Source organism: Anabrus simplex, chromosome 2, assembly GCF_040414725.1.
Source record: "Anabrus simplex isolate iqAnaSimp1 chromosome 2, ASM4041472v1, whole genome shotgun sequence".
NCBI classification, from domain to species: Eukaryota; Metazoa; Arthropoda; class Insecta; order Orthoptera; family Tettigoniidae; genus Anabrus; species Anabrus simplex.
Genome location: NC_090266.1, coordinates 2,448,488 through 2,472,455, shown reverse-complemented (window position 1 = coordinate 2,472,455; position 23,968 = coordinate 2,448,488). Strand labels below are relative to the sequence as shown.

The following is a 23,968-nucleotide window of genomic DNA, read 5'->3' as shown; positions in this document are numbered from 1 at the left end:
GAGGATTAGAAGGCGTAAACATGGAAGAAGTTAATCTTGTAACTTCAAACTCACAACAATGTCTGACCTCTATAGGTTGAAACTTGGTTTCTTCCCAACATCGCAACTCTAGGCTAGCTGACTTGCCCTTTCATATCCTATCATCACAAGTGCTTTTACGCTAGGTAATAAACATCTTTGAGTTAAAGGTTGCTAGGTTAGCTAACTTGCCCTTTCATATCCTATCATCACTATGTGTGATACAAGTGCTTTGAATGTAAACACGAGAATATGCTTTCAGACAGTTGCTGTTAGCATCCTAGTATAGGAGGATTAGAAGGCGTAAACACGGAAGAGGTTAATCTTGTAACTTCAAACTCACAACAATGTCTGACCTCTATACGTTGAAACTCGGTTTCTTCCAAACATCGCAACTCTAGGCTAGCTGCCTTGCCCTTTCATATCCTATGATTACAAGTGCTTTTACGCTAGGTAATAAACATCTTTGAGTTAAAGATAGCTAGGTTAGCCAACATGCCCTTTCATATCCCATCATTACTATGTGTAATACAGGTGCTATATATGTAAACATGAGAATGTGCTAACGCTACTTTCAGACAGTTACTCTTAACAAACTAAATTACTCTTTCATATCTTATCATCACAAGTGCTTCTACGCTACATTCCTATATTTTTGTTCTTTTTTAGGCACATCGAGAATTATTATCGACATCTCTGAAGTAAAGAGTTATAGTGTTATTATGTGTAACAGCTAGCTGAACATCCGTAAAAGGAAGTCCTAAGAAGGGCTCTAAACTTGGAGCGTAAGTTAGATAAAGATGTAGTATTTAATATAAAAAATAATGTAGAATTGTCATATTCTTTTATCTTAGATTAGGTATTACCTTCTCCTCCTTTTACTCCTTCCTCTCGAAGCGGAACAAGAGCAAGAAAGAAGGTGTTAAGTAAATTCGTAAGTATGTTATGGTCTTAAAACAGCAGTTCAGTAAGTATGTTGAGAACAGAAATTTTGTTTGAACAGTATTTGATTCTAATCCTGTAAGGCTGTGTTCTACAACATCGACCTATAGTATTTATATGTTTTTGAATGGTAGTATGTGTTCAAGCCTAAACTTGCGCAATCTCGGTTTTGCAATGCATGTTCGATAAAGATGTACCTTGGCAGAGTAAATAAAGGTAAAGGAAGTTATAAGAGTTGCTATCTTGCGCAAGCTGCTCAGAATTCCAGTCTATTTTTTCTTAGAACAAAGGTGTACCCCAGACATGTTGTAAACACATCAACCGATGTTCTGATCATATGTTGTATCGAGTACAGTGTTCCATTCTAGTTTTGATCACTTATTTAGTGATCTGAACACATCAATTAATGTTCTGATCACATGTTAAAGTTACCAACATCGAGTGCAGTGTTCAATTCTATTCTTGTTATGTTTCAATCTGATTTTCTTAGAACAAAGGTATCCCCGAACATGTTCAAAATATATGTTGTATCGAGTACAGTGTTCGAATCTAGTCTTGACGACTTATTTAGTGATCTGAACACATCAATGAATGTTCTGATCACATGTTAAGGTTAACAGCAGCGATTCTGGTCTTGTTATGTTTCAGTCAGATCTTCCTAGAACAAAGGTATCCCCTGACATGTTCTAAACACATGCTGTACCGTGTTCGGTTCTAGTTAGCGATCTGAACACATCAATCAATGTTCTAATCACTTGTTGAAGATAACAACATCGACTTTAGTCTTGTTATGTTTAGCAAGTCTAAACATGCACAATAATGTTATCGCTGCACACTCTTGCCTTCGCGTTGTATGTTCGATAAAGCTATGCCTTGACAGAGCAGGAAAAGGAGGTTATAACAATCGCTATCTTACGCAAGCTGTTCAGAACTGTAGTCTTATTTTTTCTCCTAGAACAATAGTATACCCCAGACATGTTCTAAACACATTAATCGATGTTCTGATCACAAGTTGTATCGAGTACAATGTTCGATTATATTCTTAATCACTTCTTTTGTAATTTAATCTTCAGGTACTCCTTGACATGTTCTTTTAAATTGTCTGCTACTACGATAAAGAGTGCAGCACGGTGTTCTCTTGATTAAAGATGGCTGCTAAGCATATTACATACCACCACATGTCAAAGAATAAAGTTTAGTGTTATAAAGATGGCAGCACGATGCTCTCTTGATTGAAGACGGCTGCTTGTCAAATTTGTCCGTCACCACATTTCAACTAAAGAGTGCAGCACGGTGCTCTGTTGATTAAAGATGGCGGATGGCAAAAAAGCACTTGGATTTGTTTCCAAACAAGAGCACTTGGAATTTTCCGCCACCACATTTCAACTAAAGAGTGCAGCACGGTGCTCTGTTGATTGAAGATGGCGGATGACAAAAACACGTGAATTTGTTTCCAAACAAGAGAACGTAGAATTTTTCAAATTGCCGCCACTACTATAAAGAGTGCAGCACGGTGCTCTCTTGATTAAAGATAGCAGGTTGTCAAATTGTCCGCCACCACATTTTAGCTAAAGAGGGCAGCACGGTACTCTCTTTATTAAAGATGGCTGCTTTTCAAATTATCCGCCACCACATTTCAAATAAAGAGGGCAGCACGGTGCTCTGTTGATTGAAGATGGCGGATGACAAAAACACGTGGATTTGTTTCCAAACAAGAGAACGTAGAATTTTTCAAATTGCCGCCACTACTATAAAGAGTGCAGCACGGTGCTCTCTTGATTAAAGATAGCAGCTTGTCAAATTGTCCGCCACCACATTTTAGCTAAAGAGGGCAGCACGGTACTCTCTTTATTAAAGATGGCTGCTTTTCAAATTATCCGCCACCACATTTCAACTAAAGAGTGCAGTACGGTGCTCTGTTGATTAAAGATGGCCGATGACAAAAAACACGTAGGTTTGTTTCCAAACAAGAGCACGTGGAATTTTTCAAATTGCCGCCACTACTATAAAGAGTGCAGCACGGTGATCTCTTGATTCAAGATGGCGGATTACAGCTAACGAAATTGCCCGTTACTACGTGCCATAAAGAGGGCGGCACGGTGCTCTGTAGATTAAAAATGGCGGATGACAGCTGCCGAAATTGCCTGCAAGAGGGCAGCACGGTGCTCTGTTGATTAAAGATGGCGGATGACAGCTGTCAAAAAACCACGTGGCTTTGTTTACCGATTCAAATCTCGCGCTGGTAAAGTTAAGTTGGCAGCACTAAGGTTTAGGCCCGTTAGGATGGCAGAACCAAGGTTTGCGATGCGTTGTTGTCTGTCAAAAAGCACGTGGCTGTCGAAAAGCACCCGGATTTGTTTACCGATTCAAATCCCGCGCTAGTAAGGTTAAGTTGGCAGCACTGAGGTTAGCGATGCGTTGTTGTCTGTCAAGAAGCATGTGGCTGCCGAAAAAGCACGTGGCTTTGTTTACCAATTCAAATTTCCCGCGGGAGAAGAGCGGGCCCCTGGATAGGCTCCTCGGGAGGAGGAAGTGGAGCGGGCCCCAGGGAGCCGGAGGTGGAGGGGGCCCCACAATCCCCCCATTTTACTACTTACGTCAGCCTTGTGTGTGAAGTACCGATACCGGTGCGCTTTATCGCACTTCTCTGTCGGTCTGTAATCACTGTATAATTGGTGTGCGTTTTGTTGATGATAGCTGTCAAAAAGCACGTGGCTTTGTTTACCAATCCAAATTTCCCGCGGGAGGAGGAGCGGGCCCCTGCGAATGCCCCTCGTGAGGAGGAGGTGGAGTGGGCCTCTGGGAAGGCCCCTCGGGAGGAGGAGGTGGAGCGGGCTTCTGGGAAGGCCCATCGGGAGGACGAGGTGGAGTGGGCCCCTGGGAGCCGGAGATGGAGTTGCCGCAGAATCCCCATATTATACTACTGATGTGTTCCTGCTTCACGCAGATTTCTCTAGTATTCAGTCGAGCAAAACAGTACGCTTAAATTACCTCGCAGACAATATAACAATGCGAAAGAATATCACTTCGCAAGTATTCATTAAAGACGACTTAACATGCGACGGTGATGATGTGATAAGTTCCTAATGGCTATGTCACGGAATGACTTGTTTCGATTCCTGGCGGATGTCAGAAGACATTTAAACACGTCAAATTCACTTGAAAATGCAATGCAATTCACATGGACACACGCACTCCGCTTCGTATATTGATAAATTAAACATAGGCTACACGTATCCATTTCGTTCATAAATTTTTTACAAGAAAAATAAATTGATTTCACAAGTGTGACTTGACCTTCACTACTTACCCTCCAGATCCATGTTTCTTGCTCGCTTCGGGTAAGGACGAGATCTAAGAAACGGTTGATTACAGTATGTATGTATGTATGTATGTATCTATGTATGTATGTATGTACGTATGTATGTATGTATGTATGTATGTATGTATGTATGTATGTATGCATGTATGTATGTATGTATGTATGTATGCATGTCTGCATGTGTGTATGTATGTATGTATGTATGTATGCATGTATGTATGTATGTATGTATGTATGTATGTATGCATGCATGCATGCATGTATGTATGCATGTATGTATGCATTATGTATGTATGTATGCATGCATGTATGTATGCATGCATGCATGTATGTATGTATGTATGTATGTATGTATGTATGTATGTATGTATGCATGTATGTATGCATGTATGTATGTATGTATGTATGTATGTATGTATGTATTTACCTCGTACGTATGCATGTATGTATGCATGTATGTCTGTATATATGTATGCATGTATGTGTGTAAGTATGTATGTATGTATGTATGAATGTATGCATGCATGCATGTATGTATGCATGTATGTATGTATGTATGTATGTATGTATGTATGTATGTATGTATGTATGTATGTATTTACCTCGTATGTATGTATGCATGTATGTATGTATGTATGTATGTATGTATGTATGTATGTATGTATGTATGTATGTATGTATGTATGTATGTGTGTATGCATGTATGTATGTATGCATGTATTTATGCATGTATGTATGTATGTATGTATGTATGTATGTATGTATGTATGTATGTATGTATGTATGTATGTATGTAGGTATGTATGCATGTATGTATGTATGTATGCATGTATGTATGTATGTATGTATGTATGTATGTATGCATGTATGTGCGTATGCATGTATGTATGTATGTATGCATGTATGTATGTATTTACCTCGTATGTATGTATGTGTGTATGTATGTATGTATTTATGTATGTATGTATGTATGCATGTATGCATGTATGTATCTACGCATGTATGTATGCATGTATGTATGTATGCATATGTGTATGTATTTATGTATGTATGTATGTATGTATGTCTATGTATTTACCAGGTATGTATGTATGTATGTATGTATGTATGTATGTATGTATGTATGTATGCATGTATGTATGCATGTATGTATGTATGTATGTATGTATGTATGTATGTATGTATGTATGTATGTATGTATGTATGTATGTATGTATGTATGTATGTATGTATGTATGTATGTATGTATGTATGTATGAAGAGGAAGTCGGCTGCTTGAATTCTGCACTGACCATAATTTAGTGCTTGGCAATACTTGGTTCAAACACCACAAACGACGGCTGTATACATGGACGAGACCTGGAGACACTGCAAGGTATCAAATAGACTTCATTATGATTAGGCAGAGATTTAGAAACCAGGTGTTGGATTGCAAAACGTTCCCAGGAGCAGACGTGGACTCTGACCACAACTTGTTGGTCATGAAATGCCATCTGAAGTTGAAGAAATTGAAGAAAGGAAAGAATGCAAAAAGATGGGATCTAGATAAGTTGAAAGAAAAGAATGTGATGGATTGTTTCAGGGAACATGTTGCACAAGGACTAAATGAAAAGGCTGAAGGAAACACTATAGAGGAAGAGTGGAGAGGCATGAAAAATGAAGTCAGTAGGGCTGCTGAAGAAATGTTAGGAAGGAAGAAAAGATCAACTAAGAATCAGTGGATAACTCAGGAGATACTAGACCTGATTGATGAACGACGAAAATACAAGAATGCTAGAAATGAAGAGGGCAGAAAAGAATACAGGCGATTAAAGAATGAAGTGGATAGAAAGTGCAAGGTAGCTAAGGAAGAATGGCTGAAGGAAAAATGCAAGGATGTCGAAGGTTGTATGGTCCTGGGAAAGGTAGATGCTGCATACAGGAACATCAAGGAAACCTTTGGAGAAAGGAAATCTAGGTGTATGAATATTAAGAGCTCAGATGGAAAACCACTTCTAGGGAAAGAAGCCAAAGCAGAAAGATGGCAGGAGCATATCCAACAGTTGTATCAAGGTAAAGATGTACATAATTTGGTTCTGGAACATGAAGATGCTGTTGATGCTGATGAAAAAGGAGACCCAATTTTGAGGTCAGAGTTTGACAGAGCTGTGAGTGACCTCAATAGGAACAAGGCACCTGGAATTGATGACATTCCCTCTGAATTACTGACTGCCTTAGGGGAAACCAGCATGGCAAGGTTATTTCATTTAGTGTGCAAGATGTATGAGACAGGAGAAGTCCCATCCGATTTTCGGCAGAATGTTGTTATACCTATTCCCAAGAAAGCCGGTGCTGACAGGTGTGAAAACTACCGCACCATTAGTTTAGTATCTCATGCCTGCAAAATTTTAACACGTATTATTTAGAGAAGAATGGAAAAACAAGTTGAAGCTGAGTTGGGAGAAGATCAATTTGGCTTCAGAAGAAATGTATAAACACGTGAAGCAATCCTGACTTTACGTCTGATCTTAGAGGATCGAATCAAGAAGGACAAGCCCACGTACATGGCATTCGTAGATCTAGAAAAGGCATTCGATAATGTTGATTGGACCAAGCTATTTATGATTCTGAAGATGATAGGGATCAGATACCGAGAACGAAGAATTATCTACAATCTGTATAATAATCGATCTGCAGTGATAAGAATCGAGGGCTTTGAAAAAGAAGCAGCAATCCAGAAAGGAGTGAGGCAAGGCTACAGTTTGTCCCCTCTCCTTTTCAATGTTTACATAGAACAGGCAGTAAAGGAAATCAAAGAGGAATTTGGAAAGGGAATCACAGTCCAAGGAGAGGAAATCAAAACCTTGAGATTTGTCGATGATATTGTTATTTTATCTGAGACTGCAGAAGATCTCGGGAAGTTGCTGAATGGTATGGATGAAGTCTTGGGTAAGGAGTACAAGATGAAAATAAATAAGTCCAAAACAAAAGTAATGGAATGCAGTCGAACGAAGGCAGGTGATGCAGGAAATATTAGATTAGGAAATGAAGTCTTAAAGGAAGTAGATGAATATTGTTACTTGGGTAGTAAAATAACTAACGATGGCAGAAGTAAGGAGGACATAAAATGCAGACTAGCACAAGCAAGGAAGAGCTTTCTTAAGAAAAGAAATTTGCTCACTTCAAACATTGATATCGGAATTAGAAAGATGTTTTTGAAGACTTTCGTGTGGAGCGTGGCATTGTATGCTAGTGAAACATGGACGAAAACTGGCTCAGAAAGAAAGAGAATAGAAGCTTTTGAAATGTGGTGTTACAGAAGAATGCTGAAGGTGAGATGGATAGATCGAATCACGAATGAAGAGATACTGAATCGAATTGGTGGGAGGAGATCGATTTGGCTAAATTTGACGAGAAGAAGAGATAGAATGATAGGACACATCTTAAGACACCCAGGACTTTTTCAGTTGGTTTTTGAAGGAAGTGTAGGGGGTAAGAACGGTAGGGGTAGACCAAGATATGAATATGACAAGCAGATTAGAGCAGATGTAGGATGCAGTAGTTACGTAGAAATGAAAAGGTTAGCACTGGATAGGGTGGCATGGAGAGCTGCATCAAACCAGTCTATGGACTGATGACTCAAACAACATGTATGTATGTATGTATGTATGTATGTATGTATGTATGTATGTATGTATGTATGTATGTATGTATGTATGTATGTTTGTATGTATGTATGCAGGCATGTATGTATGCATGTATGTATGTATGTATGTATGTATGTACGCATGTATGTATGTATGTATGTATGTATGTATGTATGTATGTATGTATGTATGTATGTGTTTACCTCTTATGTATGTATGTATGCATGCATGTATGTATGTATGTATGTATGTATGTATGCATGTATGTATGTATGTATGTATGTATGTATGTATGTATGTATGTATGTATGTATGTATGTATGCATGTATGTATGTAAGTATGCATGGATGTATGCATGCATGTATGTATGTATGCATGCATGTATATATGTATGTATGTATGTATGTATGTATGTATGTATGTATGTATGTACGTATGTACATATGAATGTAAGAAAATGCTATGACAAAATTTAATCCCTATACAGTTTCTTACATCTATTTGTAACATTTTGTAAGTTTTGAGTTTTGACTAGGTTAAACAGTACAGTCGTCTCCAATGGGAATATCCTTTAATAGTGAAATGGTGGATTCTCTACATATATAAAGCTGTAATCGAAACGTACCTCTCCAGGAGTTCCTTAACTGCGGAGTTAATCCGTTCTACACCAACTGGCATGGGCAGCACTGTTCTTCCGCTCACCTGAGCCTTCACTTGATACACTATTGTCTTCAAACTGTGAAGATGTTTCTGGATATCTTGAACTATTACAGGTGGCCATTCCATATAATTTCCCGGGTTTGACAACAGCGGTACAAATCCCTACAACAGTAGTCATCATTGTTACTCACCTCGTGATGTGTGTGAACCAAGATATTCCTAGATATATCAAATACCATACGTCTATTCCTATAATAAGGAAGCCCTTTGTACAAGAAAAGTGATTTTTGCATGTCACTTTGCATAGTTCGTTTATAGGTTGCAATTTCCAGTTATTTAATTTCTTAGTATTTTCATTTCGTCTGCTCGGAGGTCTTTGGTAGGATGTTGATGGGAAGAATATTCATATCAACCGAACATGTTTATAGCAGCAAAATTAAACAATACAATGTAAATATAAGAGGAACGCAAGTCAATCACATTGTTTAAAGTAATGACAAAGAGATGTACATGATGAGTGTCAAAATGAGAGATTTCTACGATCATTCACTCCACTGCTCATTAACTGGAGAAATAATTAAATGTCTTTTTAATTTATGCACTTCTCACCTAGCCACCCTCAAGCAATTGTTCTGTTTGGAACATCGGGTGTCAGGTTTCCTTTTGAGGTCTAGGCCCTTATAGAGTACACCGTGAGTTATCCAGGAAATGTATCGAATATTTACGTTCACCTATACATGAACATTTTCCCCAATTTTTCTTCGTAAATTCAAAATTTATCTTCATATTTTGATCTTTCCTATATAGAAAAGCTCCACACAATCTTATATATATATACGAATGGCATTCCAAGCCTTTCTTCTCATAACCATATAAGAGAAATGTGTTCTTTCTTTACATCAACGGTAATATGACCACCTCAGTGAAAATCATTCCTTATATTAACACCTACGTACTTACAGTGATCCCCGTGACGGGCCATCACCGCTTCAACGCGAATATCGAAATTGAGAGGAATATTTCCTAATTGTGAAACATGGATTTTTATCTCGTTTGCCATCATACCATTGTCTTCTGTCCATCTCAGAATATTTTGGTGTCTTTGTGTATTTGAACAAAATCCTATAAGTAGTTTACAACCTACTATATTACAACGTAAATAGTATTACAATTATTGTTCAGAAAATCAGCAGTCGCCACTGCTCATTTGCCGAGTCAGCATTTTTTATGCCCTCAGGGTCAGTAGTAGGGCTGGGCGAGTTCTAAACCACCTCGACATCATTTTTTGTGCTGAGTCAGCACCCGTGGTCATTGACCCCTAGTAGTGTACCTATGCCCGTACTCATCCGATGTCATTGACCCTTAGTATAGTAGTTTTGCAATGCCGATTCGCCGATTAAGCATAAGAGAGCGAGCCTAACTTCACAGGCGCTATTAGGTAGGGATTAACCACACTTTTACGGCTAGTAGCCCGTCCCGACGTGGATTTTTCATAAGAGAGCAAGCCTAACCACACAGTCGCTACCTGGGAGGGATCTAACCTCAATTTTACGGGCATATACCCTTCCCGATGGCAATAGTCGCCATCCTGGAGGAGTATAACTTCACTTTAAAGGCTAGATGCCCTTCCGACGCCATCTTGAATAGTAGGGCAATATGGCTTCTCGCAACACCATCTTGAGTAGTAGGGCAAAATGGATTCGTGTAAGAGAGCAAGCCTAAACTTATGGAGGGGCCTAACCTCACATTTACGGTTACATACCTTTTCCGACACCATCTTGTGGAGTAGAGCAATGGGGATTCTCGTGACGCCATATTGAGTAGTTGGGCATTGTGGATTCGTTTAAGAGCTCAACCCTAACCTCATGGAGGGGCCTAACCGCACTTTTACGGCTAGATGCCATTCCCGGCGTCACCTTGTGTAGTAGGGCAATGGGGATTCTCGCGACGATATCTTGAGTAGTAGGGCAATGGGGGATTCGTATAAGAGAGCACACCTAACCTCATGGAGGTGGCTAACTACACAGGGCCTTGTTTTACAGCTTGATGCCCTCCCCGACGCCATCTTGAAGGGGCCTAATTACACAGGGCACAGTTTTACGATCGGATGACATTCCCGTAACAATTTTTATCCACACACCAGAGGGGGCACGTATTTCCTAATGCCTAACCTAGTTTTATGGCAAGATGCCCTTTCCGACGTCATCTCGGACCGCCTAACTACACAGGACACAGTTAATAGACAGATGCACCTCCCGACGCCATCTTGGAGGGGCCTAACTACACAATCGCCACCTGAGGACCAGTTTTATGATCAGATGCCCATCCCGTCAACATTTGGACGGGCCAAACTACATTGTCGCCATCTTGGCTCAGTTTTACGGACAGATACCATTCTCGCCGCTATTTAGAAGGACCTAACTATATAGCGCCAAGTTTTACGGAGAGATGCTTTTCCCGACCCCATTTTGGGGCATAACTACATAGTCGCTAGCTTGACCTATGTTTTACGGTCAGATGCCCTTCCCTCCTCACAGGCGACATTTTTCAAAGGGCCTAACTGCACTGGTGTCATCCTGGGTTCAGTTTTACGGATGGATGCCTTTCCCGATGCAATTTTTGAGGAGCATAACTACATAGTTTCAATATTTGGCCCAGTTTTACGGTCAGATGCCCTCCCGTTTCTATTTTGGAGGGGTCTAAATACACAGGCGCTATCTGTGATTTTAAAAGAGGCCATCTTAAGGCTTTATGTATGCAAGACGTGTGAAGTTTGTTGATTTCTATTCAAGTAATGTTCACATGATGATCATCGAAGTGTGATATAGGTTGACCATACACCTAATACAGAACTAAATTCTGGAAAGATAAATTGTCGTTACGACCTTGCTCCTCCAGGGCAACATGCCCACGAGTTACGATAAGGATAATTAAGAGCAATTGCAATTTGGGCACCAGGCTTCGAAATTAAATGGAATTTGAAACCGAATTTTGATATAAATAATACTAAACTTAATTTTATGAGACTATCCAGGTCGTGAGGTATAAGTATACTAACCATGAATACCATATGACAAAACATAGGGAACCTACTAAAAAGTAAATTATTTAAAGAAATACAAAAAATGTATTACATAAAAGGATGACATTAGGTAACAACGAGTTATTCCCAAAATTGAAAATTAATTAAACTCTACAGGCAAGGACTCGCGACAACAGGGTTAATTAATATTCACCAGAGGTTGATCTTCTCGTCGTCTGCTTCCGTGGTTGATAGTTTTCGTCCTTCCTCCAACAGCATCATCCTCGGCATCTGCTTCATAGAATGGATTCCATCCTCAGTCTATCACTCCCTATTTTTCTAGGTACCAAAAACTTAGTACCAGCCTCACAATATGAAATTCCACTTCGCAATTAATTGGATAGAGAGGGCTAAAAGATCCACTCTTTCTATATTATATGAACTTCGCTTTCTAAATAATCTGAGTAAGTCTCACAGAGCCAATAAGAAATATTGAATGTAAGCACATCATAAGCGATGCACTCAGATAACTGAGTGATTCTCTAAAAGCCGGGGACTACCTGAGAATGGACACTCAAGAAAGCTGGATGCAGAATAATTATTCAACTCGCAGTGTAGTTCTATATAAACCATCTTCACATTTTCACTTCCTCCCTGGATGTCACACGACGAGTCCTTCCAATGAGAGATTCCGTACGACGCCACCCTGCCAATATACTGTAGAAGTAGTGTCTGTCCTAGACAGAAAGAGCCCTCCTGATAGAAGCACGTGATGTGAGGTTAATTAGCGTGCCAACAAAACAAATTATGTAGCTCCCTCGTACATTTGCGCACGTTTCCAAGAACCGTCCAAAATTAACCTGCTGTTCCTGGACTATTGCGAGACACAAATTAGCATGTTAGCGCAAGACCTACTGTCTTAACGTTACAACCAGTATGTTACAATTAAGAAATATTTCTCGTCCTTAAAGTACCAATTACATAAATAATGATGATGAACGTTAATAGTGAATGTGTTGTTGTTTAAGTCATCAGTCCATAGACTGGTTTGATGCAGCTCTCCATGCCACCCTATCCTGTGCTAATCTTTTCATTTCTACGTAACTACTGCATCCTACATCTGCTCTAATCTGCTTGTCATATTCGTACCTTGGTCTACCCCTACCGTTCTTATCATCTACACTTCCTTCAAAAACCAACTGAAAAAGTCCTGGGTGTCTTAAGATGTGTCCTATCATTCTATCTCTTCTTCTCGTCAAATTTAGCCAAATCGATCTCCTCCCACCAATTCGATTCAGTATCTCTTCATTCGTGATTCGATCTATCCATCTCACCTTCAGCATTCTTCTGTAACACCACATTTCAAAAGCTTCTATTCTCTTTCTTTCTGAGCTAGTTATCGTCCATGTTTCACTTCACTTCCATACAATGCCACGCTCCACACGAAAGTCTTCAAAAACATCTTTCTAATTCCGATATCAATATTTGAAGTGAGCAAATTTCTTTTCTTAAGAAAGTTCTTCCTTGCTTGTGCTAGTCTGCATTTTATGTCCTCCTTACTTCTGCCATCGTTAGTTATTTTACTACCCAAGTAACAATATTCATCTACTTCCTTTAAGACTTCATTTCCTAATCTAATATTTCCTGCATCACCTGCCTTCGTTCGACTGCACTCCATTACTTTTGTTTTGGACTTATTTATTTTCATCTTGTACTCCTTACCCAAGACTTCATCCATACCACTCAGCAACTTCTCGAGATCTTCTGCAGTCTCAGATAAAATAACAATATCTTCGGCAAATCTCAAGGTTTTGATTTCCTCTCCTTGGATTGTGATTCCCTTTCCAAATTCCTCTTTGATTTCCTTTACTCCCTGTTCTATGTAAACATTGAAAAGGAGAGGGGACAAACTGCAGCCTTGCCTCACTCCTTTCTGGATTGCTGCTTCTTTTTCAAAGCCCTCGATTCTTATCACTGCAGACTGATTTTTATACAGATTGTAGATAATTCTTCGTTCTCGGTATCTGATCCCTATCATCTTCAGAATCATAAATAGCTTGGTCCAATCAACATTATCGAATGCCTTTTCTAGATCTACGAATGCCATGTATGTGGGCTTGTCCTTCTTGATTCGATCCTCTAACATTAGACGTAAAGTCAGGATTGCTTCACGTGTTCCTACATTTCTTCTGACCGGGCGAGTTGGCCGTGCGCGTAGAGGCGCGCGGCTGTGAGCTTGGATCCGGGAGATAGTAGGTTCGAATCCCGCTATCGGCAGCCCTGAAGATGGTTTTCCGTGGTTTCCCATTTTCACACCAGGCAAATGCTGGGGCTGTACCTTAATTAAGGCCACGGCCACTTCCTTCCAACTCTTAGGCCTTTCCTATCCCATCATCGCCATAAGACCTAACTGTGTCGGCGCGACGTAAAGCCCCTAGCAAAAAAAAATTTCTTCTGAAGCCAAATTGATCTTCCCCTAACTCAGCTTCAACTTGTTTTTTTCATTCTTATGTAAATAATACGTGTTGAATTTTTCAGGCATTAGATACTAAACTAATGGTGCGGTAGTTTTCACATCTGTCAGCATCGACTTTCTTGAGAATAGGTATAACAACATTCTGCCGAAAATCGGATGGGACTTCTCCTGTCTCATACATCTTACACACTAAATGGAATAACCTTGCCACGCTGCTTTCTCCTAAGGCAGTCAGTAATTCAGAAGGAATGTCATCAATTCCAGGTGCCTTGTTCCTATTTAGGTCACTCACAGCTCTGTCAAACTCTGACCTCAAAATGGGGTCTCCCGTTTCATCAGCATCAACAGCCTCTTCTTGTTCCTTATTTGCATCTTAATTTTCTTTAATTTTCCCGTGTGCAGCATCTACCTTTCCCAGGACCATACAACCTTCGACATCCTTTCACTTCGCCTTCAGCCATTCATCCTTAGTAACCTTGCACTTTCTATCCACTTCATTCTTTAATCGCCTGTATTCTTTTCTGCCCTTTTCATTTCTAGCATTCTTGTATTTTTGTCGTTCGTCAATCAGGTCTAGTATCTCCTGAGTTATCCACTGATTCTTAGTTGATCTTTTCTTCCTTCCTAACATTTCTTCAGCAGCCCTACTGACTTCATTTTTCATGACCCTCCACTCTTCCTCTTTTGTGTTTCCTTCAGCGTTTTCATTTAGCCCATGTGCAACATGTTCCTTGAAACAATCCCTCACACTCTTTTCTTTCAACTTGTCTAGATCCCATCTTTTAGCATTTTTTTCCTTTCTTCAATTTCTTCAACTTCAGATGGCATTTCATGACCAACAAGTTGTGGTCAGAGTCCACGTCTGCTCCTGGGAAAGTTTTGCAATCCAACACCTGATTTCTGAATCTCTGCCTAATCATAATGAAGTCTATTTGATACCTTCCCGTGTCTCCAGGTCTCGTCCACGCATGAAGCCGTCGTTTGTGGTGTTTGAACCAAGTATTGGCGAGGACTAAATTGTGGTCAGTGCAGAATTCAACCAGCCGACTTCCTCTTTCGTTCCTTTGTCCCAATCCAAGTTCTCCTACTGTATTACCTTCTCTTCCTTGGCCTACCACTGCATTCCAGTCTCCCATCACAATTACATTCTCGTCGCCTGTTACATATTGTATTAAATCTTATATCTCTTCATATGTTCTTTCGATTTCCTCATCATCCGCTGAACTAGTAGGCATATAGACCTGCACTATTGTGGTGGGCATTGGTTTGGTGTCTATCTTGACGACAATAATTCTTTCACTATGCTGGTCGTAGTAGCTTACCCGCTGCCCTATTTTCTTATTAATTATTAAACCAACTCCTGCATTTCCCCTGTTTGATTTTGTGTTGATAATTCGGTAGTCGCCTGACCAAAAATCCTGTTCTTCCTGCCAACGTACTTCTCTTATACAAACTACATCTAACTTTTGCCTATCCATCTCCCTTTTCAGATTCTCTAACCTACCACAACGATTCATACTTCTAACATTCCACGCCCCGACTCGCTGAATGTCAGTATCCATCTTCCTGATGATCGCCCCCTCTCGTGTAGACCCCACCCGGAGACCCAAATGGTGGACTAGTTTACCTCCGGAATATTTTACCCGGGAGGAAACCATCATCAGTACATCATTCGTACAGAGAGAGCTGCATGTCCTCAGGAGGTAGTTACGGCTGTAGTTTCCCGTTGCTTTCAGCCGTGTAGCAGTATCAAAACAGCTAAGCGATGTTGAGTATTATTACAAGGCCGTATCAGTCAATCATCTAGACTGCCGCCCTTTCAACTACCGAAAGGCTGCTACTCCCCTTTCGATGAACCATTCGTTAGTCTGATCTCTCAACAGATACCCATCCGATATGGTTGCACCTGCGGCTCGGTGATCTGTTTCAATGGGACACGCAAGCCTCCCCACCGCGGCAAGGTCACATGGTTCGCAGGGGAAGGATAGTGAATATATATATATATCATAGAAAATATACCAGTGTGCGAATCATCATCCACAGCTTGTGAAATTTACACTCATCTCGACGTCTCATTCAGTTCATCTTGCACCAGTCTATCATGTGGTGTCACCTCTATCTAGACCGACACACATTATTTACCCGACTTTAACAAGCCAACCATGTATAAATATATCTCAGCCTACACGCTCTCGAGTGTTCAACTGTCCTTCAACTTGCATAGAAAATCATACCTTACTCAATTACTAAAACAATACCTATAATACAACAACACAACTTCCCCTCTGATTTCTTCACACTGAAGCGTTCATCAGTTTTAAGATTGTCTACACCAGCTTAAAATGGCACATAAAAACGTATAGCGCAACCACACGCTTTTCAATATAAGATAGCATTATTCACCTGGTGTCACCCAATACCAAGTGTATCCTCACATATAACCCTACAAGCACTGTTACACACGTTCACCCACACGCCGTTGGAACATGTTACCGTGCTACCGCAAGTCACTTCATGGCACATGCCCGCCTGCGATGACTCTATTTTACAAATACAACTTTTTATATGACCTTTCTATTCGGCAGGTCTGAATTATCCCTTGACTTTTACCAGCAAAAACACCCATGGCATCACATATACAACGACTGACATGACTCACGTGCGAAGCAGTACAGCGCGCTCACTCCAGAAAGCACTCCACGCCCCACACGTGTCTACAGACATGACCCGGAAAATCCACTTCATTCATACAAACAGCTGATACACACACACACACACACACACACACACACACACACACACACACACACACACACACACACAAACACCTCGAAGTAAATACCATGCTGACTTCCCGTTATCTACGTTCTACACGCTCGGGGGTCCTTCGGCGGGCAAACAGAGTCCGAGGAGCGGGTCACGTGATGCTGACGCCACAGCGCGGGAAATATGAATTTTGGCGGGAAATTTGAATGTTGGTGCGAGATTTGATTTTGTAAACAAAGACACGTGCTTTTTGACAACTACGTGCTTTTTGACAATTGTCATCCGCCTTATTTAAACAACAACGCATCGCTAACCTCAGTGCTGCACTCACGGCTGCACTAAAATTATGGGTGCCACCTTTGGCATGTGCTGGCTGGCAATTTGAAAAATTCCACGTGCTCTTTTTGTAAACAAGGCCACGTGCTTTGACAGCTGTCATCCGCCATCCCTAAACAACAGCCTTAAACAACAGACGATCGTTAACCTCAGTGCTGCATTCTTAACGGCACAAAACATCATGGGTGCCGATGACAAGGCGTCAGTTTGGCCAATTAATTTCTTAGAGAAATCTGGCATGGCTAATACAGGGACGTTACAAAGAGCTAATTTCAGATCTTCAAAAGCGGCTTGCTGAGACGGGCCCCATTCAAATTCGGCACCCCTCCTACGCAGTAAGCTCTGTTAGCGAAGTTCGGAAGAAATTCACCATGCCTATAAACCTGGTAATGCCTTTGATGCCCTTAGGACGTTTGAAATCCTGGAGAGCCTGCGTTCTGGAATGATCAATGGAAAGGCTGCCTTAGAAAATTTCACAGTCAAACCAGGCTTACGAAGGCGATTGAGTACATCCTTTAGATGATCTGGGTGTTCTTCAAAGGTCTCAGTAAACACAATGACATCATCAAGGGAGTTATATGGATATTCAAATTTGATGTCCGAGAAGACCCTATCTAGCAGTCTAGTAAGAACAGCTGCCCCCGTGGGGACCACGAAATGCAATAGGTTGTACTCATACAGGTTCCAATCCGTGGCGAAAGCCGTTAGATATTTCTATTCTTCTGCTAGAGGTATCTGGTTATAGGCCTGATTAAGATCGAGGACAGTAAAGAACTTGGCTTTCCGAAACCATGAAAAACACGAATGAAGATCAGGGAGGGGCACAGATTGTAACACCCCCCTTACGGTTCAAAGCTCCGTAATCAATCATAGACCTGAAACCACCTTGAGCTTAGGCACAAGAAAAATGAGCAAAAACATGAAAAACACGAATGATGATCAGGAAAGGGCACAGATTGTAAGACCACCTTACGATTCAAAGCTCTGTAATCAATCACAGACCTGCAGCCACCTTGGGGCTTAGGCACAAGAAAAATGGGCGATGAATACGCCGTCTTAGAAGATCGAATAATACCATCCTTTAACACCTGATCGATGGTTTCCTTAAGAGCCTTCAATTTTAGGCGGGAATCTAACCTGATTCGAATCTGTTAACTCGATATTACATTCAATAAGGTCAGTAACTCCAAGTGTATCAGAAAATACGTCAGCAAAGGACTGACACAGCCTTCTAATACAGGGTCAGCCAACTGGTTGGCGTGTAGTGTAAGAGGGCCCATGTGACGTGTGAGCGCAGAAGGTGGGGAGACGCTGTCGTAGAGTGAGACTAAGAGACAGCCTTGCTTTGTAGTAAACACGTGTAGCGCCATACGTAGTGGTGGTGGTAGTGGCACAGTACAGTACATAAGTATGGATGAACCGGGCACATCACGGTGCGACAAGCTACCTACCCCTCCGATCTTTTTATTTTTATTGGAAGATCTATATTTATTTTTCGAAAATGATAGGAATGATACGGCTAAATGTTTAGTTTGTAGAACAGAGCTCCAGTATGTAAAAAGATATAATTTACAACGCCACTACAGTTTGTACCACGCTGTAGATTATGATCGGTATCAAGGCGAGGAAAGGGTGCGTGTAATTACAGAACTAAAAGGTAAATTAAATAACCCTGTCGAGCATTCGATCAGTGAGTCAGCAGTTCGACTGAGTTATAAAATTTCATATTTAATTGCAAAGGAACCTGAACCGTGTAGTGATGGTGAATTCGTAAAGTAATGTTTAATTCTAGCAGGTGAGTAGTTTCGTCCAAATATCATTGAAGAGTTCGAAGCTACCAGCTTGTCCGCGCACACAGTGTCGAGAAGAATTCAACACCTATCTGATGACGTCCACCTACAATTTATTAGAACTGACAAAAAGCTTCCGGGCATACTCCTTAGCAATTGACGAGAGCACAGATATTTCTGACACGGCCCAACTAGCCGTTTTCATACGAGGGGTTGACGAATATCTTACAATTTGGGAGGAACTTCTGGATTTAGTGCCTATGAAGAATACCGCGAAAGGCATCTACATTTTCAACTGCATTGTAAGTGTTGTTGAAAATGCTTCCTAGCCATGGAACAAACTAGTTTCAATAGAAAAAGATGGTGCACCTTCTATGGAAGGACGCAATTCTGGAGTAGTTGGGCTCATAATAAAACAAATGAAGACTCTCAATATAGCTCATGCACTTGTTCCAATTCACTGCATCATGCATTTAGAAAATCTACTTGCGAAAGGCATTGAACTCAACAACGTAGTGACCGCAGTGATTATAATTACTATCCTCATAAGATCAAGGGCCTTACGTCATCGGCAATTCGAGGAATTCCTAGCAGAAAGTGACAGTGAACTTGGTCATTTGTCTTATCATTGTGCGGTTCACTGGCTTAGTCGAGGCAAAGTACTCGATGCTTTTTTTCAACTACGACAAGATATAGCTACATTAATGGAGCAACAATATGTGCCAGTCCCCGAACTACAAGATCGCAGGTGGATTTGTGGATTTAACAGGTCATTTGAACATTCTGAATGTTTCTCTCCAGGGAAAGGGTTTAATAATTACAGAAATGTTTGATAGAGTGAAATCGTTCTAATTAAAATTGTGTCTGTGGGAGCGTCAGTTCATGAACAGAACTATTCCAGATTTTCAAAAACTGCTTACTGTGTTTGATTGTGCTACGGCTGGGGATGTTGGTAGGTATGTCAAAATCATAAAAAAACCTTCATTTGGAATTTGATACTAGATTTAACAATTAGGAGTGTCTGGAAACAGATTTTCAACTTTTAACCACGCCATATTCAGTTGTTGCAGATAACGTTGATCCAGACCTACAACTAGAGTTAATAGATTTACAGTGTGACAGAAAACTAAGAGATAAATTTGTAAATAAGAAGGATTTCTGTAACTTTTATAGACATTTTTCACAAAAACAAAAGTTTCCCCGATTGCATAGGTTTGCAGCAAGAATGTTGAGTATTTTCGGTTCTCTTTCCTATTTTAAAAACAATCAAACCAAAACAGAGAAGCCAGTTGCCAGATCACAATTTGAAGTATGCTCTTAAACTTAGTATTTCTCAAACATTAACTCCAAATATTGAAAAACTAGTCAACGAAAAAAGACTACAAAAAAATGGAAACCCACGAGTGGGAACTGAGTATCGATATCATGAGGTAAAACGTATGTTACTATTTTTGTTGTAAAACTGTACTGTTTGTTACTATTAGCACTCTTTTTAAAAGTTCATGATATTGTGAAACACAGCAGTTTTTCGTTCAATATCGGCTCCGAACATGCACCGACAGAAAACCGGTTTAGTTTGTATATGTAGAAATAAAGTTGCTTTATACTTCTTAAGTTACGTTACAATAAAATATGTAGAGAGAAATATGTACTACACATGCCGTATTGTACCTGCAGCCATTGGGCCTCCCCCTACGAATGACGTTGTATTTCCCCTCGCCCCTCTAGCCTTTTACTTCTCAGTTACAGTATCAAGTACTTCGTTTCGCTGCCCGAGCAGAGTGTGTGACGTGTTACCTGACATCACAATTACACGCAGTTGGCTGCCCCTGTTCTAATACTTTCAGCCTGATCCTCAGATAGATGCCTGGGTAGGCGAAATAGATAAACATGACACAGAATTACATTACTTGCTATGAATGTCGAGCACAAGACTAGTAGAAGAAATGAAATCGGCCTCCAATATTACAGGGCAAGACAATTGTTTAGCGACAAGCAATTTCATTTTTCATGTGAATTTTGAAATACGAACGTTAGCCCAAACGAAACCTAGAATTCGTAGTGGAGATCAGTTACCCGAAACATATTTAACAAGAGAGGGACAATAGTCCCGAAACTTACAAGCAGCTTTAACTTAGAATACCATTCGTCCGAATTTATGGAAATCCTTCACCCTGAGTCTAATAGAGCAGTGACGAGTTCATGGTTTAATTCAATTTTCATAAATGGCACGAATGCATGCCTCTCTGCCGCAATCCTAAGACATTCACTAGGGCCTTCATATGACAAATTACGAGAAACAGGATTTTTACTTGGTTTAAAGGGGGCTGAGCCTCGGGAAAGTGAACATGCTCACTCAGTCGATGACACTAGTCATATTCTATAATCAGGGTTAGCGGAGATAGCACCAGAATTTGAGCAAGAGAGTGTGCTATTGAAATTAGTGCAATTGTTGGTAAAGGGAGCAAATGAGCCGCATTTAAAGCAACCTTGGGATGGACCTGCTCCTTTCTTAGTCCCACTAGGTTTTATCAAGGGACATTTGTTGCGATGATGTTCTGTTGTTACACCAGCATTGCGAGTTGAAAATGTTCGGCGAGGTGGTGGCCGAGAACTGTTAGAGGACGGAGGGGGCTCCCTAGCAACGCATAATGTGTCAGCGTGCCTTACACCTTACATCATCGCCTCTAATTCCGAGAAGGTTTGAGGTCGGGATGCAAAACATAGATACGACCTATAGGGCGGAGAGATGCCTTCGACAATCGTTTGCACTATTTGGTCTTCAGAGAAATGAAGAACGAATACCCTGTTGTAAAACTTAATATCTTGGATAAAGTCTGCTAGGTTTTCATCCAAGCGCCGTACCCTAAGTAGAACTTTTGGATTAGTGATTACATTTCTCTAGCCGGAATAAAGATTGCCAGGAGATGGGCGTGAAATTCTTCTATAGATGATCGATACGCTATGGCTTTAAGTATTTTGTACGAAAGGACGCCTACAGAATAAGCATAGACTATTTGAAGTATTTGGGAATGAGGGAGGGTAAACACTAGCGCATGGTCTTGAAAATGTGCTAAGAACCTTAGGGAGGAAATGACTTCATTACTTGAGTGTACAGAAAATTTTGAATTGCACTTAAGCAACATAGCCAATGGATGAGGCAAACATCTGAAACCGGGTGAGATAATATGTGACGCCATAGGAGGTTGAGAATGCTCAAACACAGAATTAGTCAAAGAGAAAGGTGGATTTTTTTTTGGATGACCAGACTTAGTTTCCAATGGGGGCAGATATTTGTTGAGTTGCAACAGATTTCTTACTTTCAAAAGATTTACTAGGATCCTCCTCAGTAGCCAAGTTTATTAAAGGGACTTGGTCGGTTTTGAGGTAGCGGCCCCAGATAACAACTGACTAACTCTATTACACATATCTGACAGATGTTCAACCAAATTGCTAGCCTCCTTAGCATGATCATCTTTAACTTTAGAGACAATAGGTCCCTATCCCGATTGTAGAAATGAAACAGTCTAATCTGTATTCTCTTGTGTGTGATAGTGGATAAAGTCTCATTAATTTCTTTTCCCCCAAAACTGGGATTCAAATACGGAGTTCTAATGACTCTTTAAGTTTGACAATATCTGCCACAACCGTGCATCCAGATTGGACCATTCTAATGAAGAGCTCATAGATCAATTCCTCCTTGCGCAAGTACCCGGGAGCGAGGACTTCACGAGGACCAGACATGTTTAGAGGAAAACTTACTAATTTGGGTAATTTCCAGCAACCGAGAAAATTCTTAGGGTTCGGAGCGGATTCTACGTTTAGGCGTCAAAGGGGGCTTTATCTAGACCCATTCAATCACGCTCTGCTACCACTTGTTACGGAGTTTCCGTGGGACAGAGAGAGGTGAAAGAAGGTGTGGGCTGAAATGGGTCTATCTACGAGAGTCTAAGATTCATTTAAAACTTCAAAATAAAGGTTACATTTCTTTTCAGAAAATTAAATATTGACAAAAGATATTTTCAGGTACAAAAATAGCAATTTAGATACAAGAATCGAAAACCCAAGGATAGGTTGTTTACAAGTTTTGAGCTTCAAGGTCCAAATTTACAAGTTTTCAAAGTCTCTAATTTTTGTTTAGATTGATAAGGAGAGAAATCTCCCAAAATACAATTTTCAAGAGCACTTTGCTCCAACGTTTACAAATCCGGCCTTCCAAAGTCTCCACTCAATAGTACAGGGAAATCTATTATCGAACTTCACAAGGGCTTACATGCTCTAAACGTTTTACCAAGGAGACTCGCTCCCAAACTCTTATGTCCTACTAAAGGGTACTTTGCACAACACCTTTCAATTTATGGCCTCTCTAGGCACAACCTACAATTTACAATTTAGATTAAACAGGAGTATCTAGTACCCATCCTACTGGCCCTTCGTGAAAAGGACGAGCAGGTTGCATTACTATGATGCAGAGGCTAATCCCAAACTACTGAGGTGACTAGAAGGACAAGTTAATTAATGATTTACAGGAGGAAAACAGTTACAAAATCATAGTCACCTCAAGATAAATTGAAGGGGATTTCGAGATAGTAACGCACTCTCTATCCCCGATTTACACTTTAAGTCTTTATGAAATTTTTCAGGAGAAAGAAGAAACAGGCGGTTATATAGTTAAATATTAGAAACTTCCTCTCGTGTCAGTTCGCGGAGATAGAAAACTGGTGGCTATTATCTGCCTGCCTAGGAATGAGGAACCACGCCTCCTCTCTTAACACACACACTCACAAGTTCGACGATCAATAAGACCAGTTAACTTGAAAAAGCCGCATTGTTATACTCAAGGGGAAGTTTCGAGAAGGCTCTGGACTAAATGCGAACACACCCTCTCATTTTATGGGATAATCAAAAGGTTAAAAGAAGCCTATGACTGGCTGAAAACTAAGTACATAAAATTTATCATTCGTTAAAAACCAACACTGGTGGGATGAGAAGGAAGTGTTGTAAGCCTT

The 23,968-nt window shown here is 40.4% G+C and overlaps 1 protein-coding gene across 1 annotated transcript in view; it reads right to left on the bottom strand.

The window, feature by feature from the left end:
• Positions 1–23,968, bottom strand: part of LOC136863901 (dynein beta chain, ciliary-like) — a 5,220,903-nt gene that overhangs the window by 5,000,490 nt on the left and 196,445 nt on the right. Inside the window, exon 4 of the mRNA XM_068226514.1 lies at positions 8,535–8,731. Coding sequence (XP_068082615.1) covers positions 8,535–8,731 — 197 coding nt within the window. The remainder of the gene's footprint in view (positions 1–8,534; positions 8,732–23,968) is intronic.